The sequence below is a fragment of the Pleurodeles waltl genome, chromosome 7 (assembly GCF_031143425.1).
Source record: "Pleurodeles waltl isolate 20211129_DDA chromosome 7, aPleWal1.hap1.20221129, whole genome shotgun sequence".
NCBI classification, from domain to species: domain Eukaryota; kingdom Metazoa; phylum Chordata; class Amphibia; order Caudata; family Salamandridae; genus Pleurodeles; species Pleurodeles waltl.
This window is the reverse complement of record NC_090446.1, coordinates 1,027,195,337-1,027,208,462: the sequence shown is the minus strand read 5'-3', so window position 1 is coordinate 1,027,208,462 and position 13,126 is coordinate 1,027,195,337. Positions and strand designations below refer to the sequence as shown.

The 13,126-nt window shown below is 44.0% G+C and overlaps 1 protein-coding gene across 1 annotated transcript in view; it reads right to left on the bottom strand.

Annotated features, from left to right (window-relative positions):
• Positions 1–9,361: 9,361 nt before the first annotated feature.
• The window catches only part of LOC138245864 (cilia- and flagella-associated protein 337-like), a 1,005,044-nt gene continuing 1,001,279 nt past the window's right edge, over positions 9,362–13,126 (bottom strand). The window contains 1 exon segment of the mRNA XM_069199842.1: positions 9,362–10,434. Within this exon segment, the coding sequence (XP_069055943.1) occupies positions 10,273–10,434 (162 nt within the window). The 3' untranslated portion in view covers positions 9,362–10,272.

The window sequence follows — 13,126 nt, the reverse complement described above, 5'->3', positions numbered from 1 at the left end:
GTCCCATGGGAATGGAAAGTGTTGACATTTTTTAAAATTAGAATCATAAATAGTCCCTCACACGAGGAATGTGGGACTCATTACATTGTGGCATCTCAAACAATGAGGACATTAGAAAACCTGCAAATTGTTCTTTTAATTCAGCGAAAAAGCCACTGGGACTAGGAATTTGTCCTTATTCGGCTCCTTGATTGTTACTTTCACTGCTTTCTAAGGAATGACACTACCCACAGATTGGACAGTTACAATTCCTGAAAGAAGGTGTCATGATCATGTTGTGCTGTTAGTCTGAAATATATATTGTTTGGTAAATACGATGAAGGCAGTTTGGTTGTTGAAGCTCTATAACCACACCATTCAGTGAAACGAAAATCCGAGGTATGTGCTAGGCAGAACCCCTCTACCTTGTGATGCATGTCAACAGTTTACGTGATTTGTTATCTTGTTAATACAAATTACATACTTCGTTTTTGTATAGGGATATGGTTTTGTTAGGAAAATGGTACAATAACAAAAAGATAACAAATAAACATTTCCAAAAGTCTATACAAGTTGTGCACTTGTACTCTAAACTTGCATCCTTAAATCAGAAATAATGCTGGTCTGCTTTTTTAAGCTAAACATGAGAGATAACTTAAAAAGTACATTCACATACTGATTAAAGTCCATCCAATAAAATGTTGTATGTCTTTTAATCAGGCCTGGGTGAAATTTTAATTACGCTAGAGTAATTAGAGGAATTTCAGTAATTACACATCCCTCTCATGATGCAAAATTACCGAAATTTTACTATTACTCCAGATAGAGTAATTAAGGGCCATATGTACGAACACATTTTCCCATTGACACAGAATGGGAAAAACCCTTTGGTACATCTGGCCCCAAGTGTAATTTGGGGAAAACATCTACTGCAGTAGCCCAGGAACAATGAGCCAAGAGAGATAATGGCTGCTGGCTACAGCTGTTCCTGTAGCATTTAGAGCTATTTTCTTAATGCAAAATGCATCATCTGTCTCATGTTGGAAGTGAGGATGCATTGTGCCAGAAAATTGCGTTAAATTCTGAATCCCGCATCTCACATAATTACACATAATTATGAGTACTTTCTGAAATTATGAATAACTATGCTAGAGCGAATTACACCAGTTATGCCCATCCCTACTTTTAAGATAGATAGCTATAATTTGATTGGGCTTGTCAAATAATCATGAGCATTTCAACAAATAATCATGTGTGTTTCAACACTAGTATTGTACACACACTAATGCATTCGTTATTCGTTTAAAATAAAATACCCACACAAATGGAAAAAGGTAGGTGGTAAAGGGTACAGCTGCAAAGCAGTTGCTCTATTGTCAATTTCAGCATGCTTCAGGTCTAAATATTTATGGGGGTCATTCTGACCCTGGCGGCCGGTGGCCGCCAGGGCCACCGACCACGGGAGCACCGCCAACAGGCTGGCGGTGCTCCCACGAGCATTCTGACCGCGGCGGTTCAGCCGCGGTCAGAAGCGGAAAGTCGGCGGTCTCCCGCCGACTTCCCGCTGCTAGGGGGAATCCTCCATGGCGGCGGAGCGCGCTCCGCCGCCATGGGGATTCTGACACCCCCTACCGCCATCCTGTTCCTGGCGGGTCTCCCGCCAGGAACAGGATGGCGGTAGGGGGTGTCGCGGGGCCCCTGGGGGCCCCTGCAGTGCCCATGCCAATGGCATGGGCACTGCAGGGGCCCCCGTAAGAGGGCCCCACTGTGTATTTCAGTGTCTGCAATGCAGACACTGAAATACGCGACGGGTGCAAACTGCACCCGTCGCACCCCTGCAACTACGCCGGCTCAATTCTGAGCCGGCGTCCTCGTTGCAGGGGCATTTCCTCTGGGCCGGCGGGCGCTCTTTTGGAGAGCGCCCGCCGGCCCAGAGGAAATGTTTGAATGGCCGCCGCGGTCTTTTGACCGCGGTGCGGTCATTTGGCGGCGGTACCTTGGCGGACGGCCTCCGCCGTCCGCCAAGGTCATAATCACCCCCTATATGTTTATATTATAGTTTAGCACAAGAAAGTGTTGACATACATTGAACAGGTGCCAATCTTAGTCAAATGGATTGACAAGCCAGTTACTAGTTCAATCTAATGTGCAATAAGTTCAATATCAATAAAAACAATTGTCAATGGCTGTCTATGGTGGAGCCAGAATTCAATGCTTTGTAGCAATTTTATTGGTTAAGTTGAATGTTTAATTCTTGTCTGTTATTTTCCCTGCTCAGTAGGACATTGTTTTTTCCTTAATCAACGTCTCCGATCATGATAGTGTAGATTTCTTTGAGGATTCTCAGTATTTATCTGTCAGTTTTTTTACATCTTCTGGAAAGTATTTGAACCTTTTTAAAGACATATTTTCTAAACTCCCCAAGTCTTACGTGGCCATGAGATGGAAAAAGTAGTTATCTGTTTGTCAATACCGACCTTAGCATGCCATTTCCTTTAATCTACTGTCTAGGCCACTATGTAGGCCAAATCACAGATTTCTAGCCTAGAATGTAATTATAAGTGCGATTTTTCTAATGAGATTGAATAGATTAATATGTAGTTTAGCAAAAGTATGTTTTGAGCTAAATGTACTACAAGTGACCCCTCCTCTCTTTGTTTTGGGGCATAACTTGCCCTTCTGGAAACAGTCTGCTTAGCTTTCTGGTTTGTGGTTTGTTTGTTCACTCTTTTGCTTATCTTCCATTTTCTCATGTGTAATATAGGTTTGCTTAACTAATTAAGCAGGATTCAACTCCAAAATGAGAGAGATATCCCAAATTAAAAATGTCTTCAGTGGGTAAGTAGTTTAGTTTACACACATGTATATATGGCTTTGGTATTTCAAACGGTAAAACTAGCCACAAAGCAGCTGAGTTTTGTACATGGTCTAAAACGAGCATACATTCAAAGAGTAAGAGGAGAGAAAGCGGGTTGTGGGTGGCAATGCATTGTGATGTTGTGTTCTTTAAATAGGTAAGTATTCAACTCTTTCCTTAGTTGGAGCAGCACTGAGGCAGTCCTGATGGCTACCGAGATGTTGTTCCAGATTTTGGGATTCTCTTGTTCCACATTTTGGGTTTTTCTTTTTTCTTTTTCATTCTTCCTTGTCTGCAATCTGATGGTGTCCTGGTTTGCAGGTGTGCCCAAATCCACCAGAGATGGTAGGCTTGTCTGCAAGATAAGCTGTAGTGCTGGTTGTGATGGCTTTCTAACTGATGCAACCGGTTTTGAAGATGGCATGGGCCGGCAATGTGAACCAATGTAGCTCCATCAGGATGGGGGGGGGGATGTCATATTTCTTCAGGCACGTGCGCTTTCTTTTAAAGGGTGTAGGGCTATGTTCCCCATATTTCTTACCTCTTTCATTTTTATAAATTACATGGATCCTACCTGCAGTAAGTTTTAATTGCTCAGCAATCAGCATAGCTTCTGACCCTTGCTCTGCGCGAGGATAAGGCACTCACAGCATTGACAGGCACATGCATTTACTGCACATGAGCATTTCGCAGAGTTTTCTGGGCTTTTCTGGTTTAAGCCCTTGATTGTGTGGGCTGCTGGAGGGTAGGGCCACTCCACCCCCTTGACGAACACCACCGTCTTTGACTGACTGCACTTGAGTGCTTCAGGCTGCGGCCTGTGCTTCCCAAACAGTGTGTCAATCAGCGACGGTTCAACCTATTCCAACTCGGCCAGCAAGGGGTGATCAGCAAGCCTGACTGTGATGAGTTGAGAGCAGGATGGCAGGACCGGAGGCAGTGCATGTGACAGGCATCATTAGTGAAGCAAAACAGATACAATGTGCATGTTTGAGTTTTATAGAAACATGTATGTTGTTGATGTTGCCACATTGGGTTGTTTTGTAAAGTGCTGCTTATGAGATTTCCCTGCTAATGTCAGCCCACAGCAGTGGCTCAGGCTGTGGCAGAGCTGTCACTCTGATGCAGTGGAGCGTGCCTTGCTAGCACATTACATCTCTGTTGTCCAGACAAGTTGTCTCCAACCAGTGATCCAAGCTACCAGCAGCTCCCAGGCTTGTGGACCTGACTTCATTTTAAACAAACATAGGGTTACACTTCTCCTTTTAAAGACGGGATAATTTGTGCTTATTTTACATTATTATCATCAGGCTGCAGATAGCAGGGCCTGATAAGGAGCAGTGCTGGAGTCAGATTTATGGTCCAGGGCACTGTGGTGAAGAACTGAAACACTAAAGTAATTTACTCTTAACTAAAAGTCCTTGTCAATTCAATACTGGAGGTGAGAACAACATTATGTTACTCAATTACTTTAAAATGGAGACTATTAAAATTAAAAGTTACCTTATAATTAACTTTTCCTTTTAATTTTCTCAATTTTTTTCAAAGTGTTGCATTTACAAAGAGCAAGCCTCCTGCTCCAAGTGGCTCTTAGAACACTGCGCCATATTTAAAACTGGAAAATAGTCATATTTTTAAATGGGAGAAATTTAAAGTGTAGAAACATGTTACACATTTGAATATTTTTGCACCTTAAATTTCTCCTATTTAAAAAAAGACTGTATATTTGTATTATATATGTAACGCTGCCAAATATGGCAAAAGGTATGTCCTGTGTACATATGGCACAGGCTCCCAGTTATCCATACAAATATATCCCATTAATTTGCACACATGTTCATACATCTCCAAAGTCCACCCTCTCACTGATAAACATGGTAGCCTTTTCATAGAGCCCCTAGTCAAAGTATTTTGTTCAAACCATAGTGGCTGGCTCTATGGACATTAGACTGAAAGTCAAGGAAGGTGGGGGTATCTGGTAATAATGAGCGTGTTGTTTATCCTTTAGTAGCTCACATTGATTTTCAGTGATCAGAAGTAGCTCTAGCTACAGAAAGGGTTGGAGACCCCTGCTCCAAACTATCCTCATGAAGTGTCACTGTTCACGCATCCCAAGACATTGCACAAGACTGTCAAGAAAGCATGCCAAAGTTAATGTGAATACTTGTGGCCCTCGTGCCGTGGTTTGGCAATGTCCATTTAGTCTTGTTCAGCAGCTCACTGTGGCTTTCGCAGGGTCATTGCAGCTCCTGTGTGTCTTTCTTAGATAGGAAATGGTTATTTTTTGGTTATAATTTGTTCTCTTCACGACCTTTCTTCCGACTTGCCGCTTCAAAGGCTCCAATTAGAGGTGAGTGTGTCTAAAAATTAACAGGGAAAGCAAAGGGACTTTGCAGGCTCTTACAGCCTGTGCATGAGCTGGACCTTGGCAATATTTAGCATGTAAATCATGCAATAAACATTCCAACTAACAATGAACTCTGGTCTGGCAACATGCTTAATGCACTGCTTGGTGGTGAATGTTTTCATGAGACTGATAAGATGCTTTCAAAGATCATACCGTTTTTTTCTTTAACACGTGAATGGTTTTCACCCTAGTATATCAGATTATATCTCTCTATGGAGAAGTTTTATTTAAAAGTGAGAGTTTTTAGATGTGAACTGAGAAATATTCCTGCCTCACCCGGATGACAGTGCTTTTAGCCAACTAGGAGGCAGTCTTCTACAACAAACTAAATATACTTTTGTTTACAGTGCACATCATGAACACATGTATTGGAAAGTGCTCTAATATGTAATATTCAGAGAGGGTACTGGGTGAAAGAAATAGTGTGCTTAGGATCACGTACTTTGGCCCAGAAGGGTAGCCAGGATTGACCCAAGATTTTCCAGGTTCAGTCTGTGCAATTCAGCCACTAGAATGCATCTCTCTCTGACATTTAAGATGAATGCTTAGCTTTGTCATTAACTCCTAAAGGATGTGATTGGAGATTGATTAGGGTACAAGGAAGACTAATGGACAACATCAACAACATCGAGTTCTCCTCCCTTCTCATGTGTGGGACCCCACAATCATGCTATCTATTCATATTTTTAAATACAGAAGAGTCTAAGGTCCTCATTACAACGTTGGCGGTAAAACCTGCTTACCGCCGTGCAGAAGACCGCCACCACACCGCCGTGGCTGCAGAATTCCACCACAGCTATTATGACCCACAGTTCGGAATCCGCCAAAATTCAGACACCCACACAATCCCGCCACACCAAAGGTCAGTGATAAACTGACGATAACAAAACTTCCACCGTCAGGCCAACAGAAATACGCCCACACTATCACGACCCATGAATCCACGCGGCGGTCTTTCAACCGCCGTATTCCATTGGCGGTACACACCACTGGGCTCAAAATACACACACATATACAAAACACAGCCACATTGGACAATTCGAAATACACACACCTGATACACATACACACACCACTCCCACACACTCAATACAATAGAAAACACACACCCACATCACCCACAAACCCTTACGACCACAAATCACAAACGAAAGCCAGAGAGAGACACCACCATCAACAACACAAGCATCCACAGGCACACAACACCATCACCCACATAACTTCCACGCACCTCACACAACACCCCACTCCATATCAGCACACTTATCACCCCACACACCACCCCATACATCACCTACACCACCCCATGGCACGGCAAAGACACCCCAGGTTCTCGGAGGAGGAGCTCAGGGTCATGGTGGAGGAAATCGTCCGGGTAGAACCACAGCTATTCGGATCACAGGTGCAGCACACCTCCATTGCAAGGAAGATGGAGCTAAGGCGAAGAGTAGTGGACAGGGTCAACGCAGTGGGACAACACCCAAGAAATCGGGTGGACATCAGGAAGAGGCGGAACGACCTACGGGGGAAGGTGCGTTCCGTGGTCTCCAGACACCACCTGGCGGTTCAGCGGACTGGCAGCAGACCCCCCCCTCCTCCCCCACAACTAACAACATGGGAGGAGCAGGTCTTGGCGATTCTGCATCCTCAGGGCCTCGCAGGAGTAGCTGGAGGAATGGACACTGGTAAGTCAAAGCTTTACTATTACATCCCCCACCCTACCTGCATGCCAGCACATACCCCCATGCTCACAGTCACCCCCATCATTCCTACTCCTCACAAATGTCCCAACATCACAAACCACACATCCCAACACCAAGCCCTGCATGCAACACCAAAGCATGGACGCCCATCACTAAAGCATGCCCACTGCACATATCCATACACCCCCCTAAACCATCATCACACAAGGTCCCACACAGGAATGCAAGCACTGGGGTACACGGTCACCCACCCATTGCACACCTTGACACACACAGATGCAATAATCATGCCTTTATACCCCTGCAGGACCCCTACCCAACGTCACCGGACAGGAGGGTCCACACATGTCCACACCACCAACAGAAGAGGCCCACAGTGATGACAGCACCTCTGTCCAACTGGATCTAGATGACCAGCCCGGCCCATCGGGGACCTCGGGACAGTCGGTTCCCCACACCCAGTCACAGGCCACTACAGAGCTTCCCCCCTCTGGAAACACCAGCACAGCACCCACCCAGCGGGCCCATACTTCCGTCCCCAGGACACATCAATCAGCAGTGTGTCCACCACTACAGGGAACCCAGGCTACCCCACCACCCCAACAACAACAGGGACCTGGGGGCAGTGGTAGTGGGCACACGGTCCAGGGGTCGGAGGCCCAGGAACACAGGGGAACTGGGAGGGCTGCTGTGCGACAGGGGGCGGACAGGCCCAGGGAACCCACTCTCCACGAGGCCCTCTCCTCCATCATGGGAGCCTACCACCACTCCCAGGAGACAATGGCAACGGTACTGGCCAAGTTTCAGGAGACCCAGCGCCTGCAGGAGGAACAGTATATGGTCTTTAGGGAGGAACTCAGAACCATCAATTCCACCCTGGGCACCATCGTAGGGGTGCTGAAGGAAGTACTCAACACCAGGAGGGACACTGTGGCACTACAAGGGGCCCCTGACACTAGCCTGGACGATGAACTGCCCACCACCTCCACCGGCGCTAGTGGACAGGAGGCTCCGCCACAGGACCACCACACCAGCACCCCACGCCCTGCAGAGGGAGAACCACCTCGCAAACGGTCCCTGAGATCCAGGAACAAGACAGAGAACGATGCCAAGACCCCCGCCAAGAAATGAGACCACCCTGATTGTCATCCTACTGTCCCACTTTGTCACCCTGTCCATCCTTAAACTGCCCCAGCTCCACTTCCTATGCCCATTTGGGCAATGCACCTGTGAGACTAATAGACTTGACTCTGCCATGGACATTCCTCCGCCATCACCCCTCACCATTTTGCTACCCCCTCCAATGTTGAGCACTAAAATAAACACCCTTAAAGCAAAAAACAATCTGGAGTCTGTCTGTGATTTCGGAATACTGTAGCAAGAAGCTCTTTCATTTGTAATGTCAACATACGTATGTCACACAGCTCTAGTCCATGAGGAATCAAAGCAGATGTCACACTGTGGGACCCAGATCTGTGAAATCATAAGGGAATGTGACAACTCAGTGACCATACACTGGGTGAAAAAGACAGACAGTAGAGAGGCAATAGTGTATAGGTACATGTAGTAGGCAGGTTTGTATTCTTACCTGTGTTTCACTGGAAATATTGCTGGATCACTGAGTGTGTAGAGGTGAGCGTTTTCCCTTCGGAATTCCTGTTTCCGCCATGTTTTTATCTGCGGTGAATCCGCCCCAGAAAAGGTGGCGGATTGGCCTGTCATAATAGTGTGGGCGGTACATTGTCTCCCGCCTGTCTGTTGGCGGTGACCGCTGCGCTGTTTGTTTGTACCGCTGTGCCGGTCGGAGTGTTAAAGTGGCTGTCTTTGTTGGAGGTTTCCGCCACGGTCGTAATTGCTAATTTTTTACCGCCGGCCTGTTGGCGGTCTTACCGCCGCTTTAACACCGTCCACCAGGGTTGTAATGACCACATAAGTGTCTGATTTAGAAGGGATTGCTAACAGTTGTGCTTTAATTGCTTCTTCCTATTTTCAAGCTCTGAAAGAGGGCTACTTCATTTATTGTTTAAGAAGCTCTAATGGAAATTGCTGATACCCTAGAAATGCTTTAGAGAGACCCAGTGTTAGAAACTCTCTTTTGCTGTTCATATCGAAAAATGATGTATCCTGTTCTGTCATCCGTATACCTGTCTGCATCAGTTTTGCCTCAGGGTTTTAAAATGGAGCCTACTGAGACGACAGAATGCGACTGAGTCATGAGGCAACATTTTCAATAGGATGCACACTTTACAAAGGTCTTAGGAATGCCCAAGTATTTGTGAAAAAAAATGAATGCCTTGGGTAGAAATGTATAATCCTTAGTTGATGAGCTTAGTAGGGTTTAAGATATAAGAAGTTCTTTATTTGAGCGAAGTGCCAACAATTTTATTAATGCAATAAATATCAGCAGGTGTCAATTTCAGCTAGGTAAAAAGAAGTTCCTTAAATATGTTGATACGGTCCATTTCCGAAAGTAAGCCAACTTCTTAGCTGCAGTTTCCACACCTCCAACCACTCATCTTCTCTGATAATACTGGCCTGTTTTCTAAGATAAAGGCTCCACTCTATTCTTTATGAGAACTACACCTCTGTACTCTAAGCTGAACAAGGAAGCACATAAATAATACGACAGGACCGCCCCATCTTTCACTCAGATAAACGGGTTCTTGATATTAGAGATTGCGTTTTTAAAGCAAAATAATGTGAATAAGCATTTATGTAAAATATGAAAAATAGTGTCAATTCCGGAAAATTACATCGTTTGATTGTCATCATTGTGCCTATAAGCAAGATGGATAAGCAATTCCAGCCACTGTTCACACGCTGTGTGTTCTTGAAATACTTCATTACAAATCTCTTAACATTGAATTGATTGTGACCCCATGCAGTCAAATTATGCTAGTCTAAGACAGTATTAACTTGTTTCGTTGTTATTATAACAAGCCTTATTTGTTTTATGAAGAACGGTGATACATTGGCCAAAACAAATACAATAAATATAATTTCAAAAACAAATACCATGATCACGCAAATGAAACGATCAAGTTACAATCCAGTGTTTCCGGACACATAGAGACCGCCATGCTGGTGTCTATAATATGCGAGACTGAGATATTTTGTTCTATGTGGTTACATTCCTTCCAAGAACAGCAACCTGTAGCAGGAAAGCTAAGAAATGAGGGAGTCCAATTTGCCGGATGGCGCTTGCCTGCTCAGGAAGAGGTTCAAAGGGTCAGAATAAAGTATTTTTCACTGCAATACACAGGAAATCCTCTTCACTGTAGAGGAGGACATTTGCAGATATTCTCTTCGTAGTTGGAGTTATAGATTCATTTCTGTTCAAACTGTGGGTCCACTTGGTTTTCAGGGTCCAGGTCTATGGATGTGAGGTGAAGAATTTGTAGGTCTGATTCTGTGGTACAGGACATGCCCCGACTTAGCATCCAGGTACTCATAGGTAAATCTTGAGGCAAACTTACATTTTCTATGTCCTAAAATGAGAAATAGTCATTAAAAATAGAGAAAGTCTGGTGTAAGGTTAAAGATAACAAAGTACAAGTATATGTATGCCCATAAGTACTTAAATATTCTAAAGGAATGTGATTGTTAGGAGGTATTTTGGTTTCAGGCAATTTGTCTATACATTTCTCTCCGCTGTCAACACATGGGCATATTTACTTTCAATATTATAATTATTCACATATTGTTTGTTGGTTTCTATTTGTGTTTGTGGTTGTACAAAAATGAAGTTTCAAACTAGTTTTTGCAAAATCTAATTTTAAAATACTTTTACATTGTTTGATTATGTTTTGATAACGATGTACAATGCAAAATCATTACTATGTAAGTGAATCGAGAAAATATAATTTGACTCCGTAGTAACACACTTACTTGAGATATGAAGACATAAGCAAAGTACTTGTGCCAACAATCAGGCCAATAGGACTATTAGTGTGCTATAATCCTGATGGATAGTGGATTAATAGGCATGGTTCATTGGAAATGCATTGCTTCTTTAGTGTTCTATTGGTTATTGTGCCAGTACGCATGCTTAATCAGACCATTAATGCACCAGTAATTATGTTCCATCATTAAAACATTGTGCCAATAAAAACGTGTAGTTATGTAGTTAATGTGCAGTATACTGCTGTATTAGACCAGTTTGTGCAATGAATCATGTTCCTTCAGAATACGTTGTGCTATTAATCAAGTAACCAACAAGGAGTATTGCTTCAATAGAGAGTCACTGTGCCTATGATAAGGATTCTCAGTGAGTTACTGTGCCAGTAATCAGGTACCACTACATAGTAAGGATGACAATTATGCTTCCCCAGGACAATCACTGGACCAGTAGCTATTTAAAGTAATTTACTTTCTCATTATTTCTTATGGCGTTTGTTAGACCTGGCATCCTTGGTGTCGTTTTCCCCCAACGTTTTCTCCTTCAGACCTCCTGTTTTGCTGACATAATTTTTGCTGGCCTTAGGACCGCGCACACTTTACCACTGCTAACCAGTGCTAAAGTGCTTGTGCTCGCTCCTTAAAAATGCTAGATTTGGCTTATACCCAATTGGCATATTTAATTTATTTGTAATGTCCTAGTAAAGTGGCACTACCTGTGCCCAGGGCCTGAAAACGAAATACTATCAGTGGGCCTGCAGCACTGATTGTACCACCCACTTATGTAGCCCTTTAAATATGTCTCAGGTCAGCCATTGCAGCCTGTGTGCAGTTTTAAACTATCTCTGTGACCGGGCAAAAGAAACCTTTTGCCAAGTCCAAACCTTGCCTTTTAATACACGTCACCCTTAGGCTATGCCCTGGATAACCCAAAGGGCAGGATACAGTGTATTTAAAATGTTGGACATGAACTTGTAAGTTTTACATGTCCTGGCAGTGAAAAGTGCTTACATTTGTTTTTCACTACTGCAAAGCCTACCTGTTGAATAGGATAATATTGGAGGTACTTTATTACATTTAATAAGTTGTAACTTCCAAATGGGAACTGGTAACCAGTTTCAGTTCATATTAGATGCCTTTGGAATTGCAATGAAAAATCCTCTCTTATGGTACAGGCAGATTTTAACTTACAATTTTCAAAATGTAATTTTAGAAGTTGGCATTTTCCTGCATATTCATTTAGGCCCTGATTTATACATTTTGGTGCAAAACTGCACTAATGCAGTTTTGCACCAAAAGGCTTAGCACCAGCTTGCCCCATTTCTGTGCACCAGCGGGGCACCATATTTATGGAATGGTGCAAGCCAGTGCAAAGGGTAGGCTACCGTAAAAAAACAAATGATGTTAGTTGGGTGGGGCTGGCTGTGTGGTTAGGCAGATTAGAGTAAAAAAAAAATACTCTAACCTGCCTAGAGTCATTTTCTGACAGAAAACCATCCATACTGCATGACTCCTGTCTTAGAAAAGATAGGTGACATGCCCACCACCCCAATGGCCAGCACAGGGGACTATAGTGTCCTGGGTATGGCCATTGCACCTAGTGCCATGTGGGGGGGGGGGCAATTTCAGGGCCCCCAATGGCACTTAAAAAAAATACTTACCTTTACTTACCTATACTTACCTGGGATGGGGTCCCCCATCCTCCGGTGTCCCTTTGGTGTGGGTGGGGGTGTCCCTGGTGCCTGGGGAGCGGAACTGTGGGCTTATTCCATGGTGTTCCTCCTTTGAAATAGGCCCCCAGGTCCCCTAACGCCTGCCCTGACCCAGGTGTTAAGAAATGGTGCTAAGCAAGCTTTGCACCGTTTTCTGACCCCTCCTCCCTCCCGTGTATGATTTTAGCATGGGGGATAAATATTGTGCTAAGGCCATAGAGTCACTTTTTGCACGGGAACGCCTACTTTGCATCTCATTGACGCAAAGTAGGTTTCTACGTCCAAAAAATGACTTTAACTCCATACATTTGGCGCTAGACAGGTCTAGCCCGAAAGTATAAATATGGAGTTAGTTTTGCACCAAATTTACGTTTAAAAAAATGACGCAAATTCGACCCAACACAAGTATAAATATGCCCCTTATTGCCTGCAGCCTTTCACTGGGTCACAAGACTGGGTGTAGCTGAAAGTTGGATGTTATGCATTCCTCTTAGACAGCCACACAAAACAGAGTGCTTAGGTGTATCTGGATGGGCAATCATCTGGCAGGATGACAGGGCAGAACTGGGCA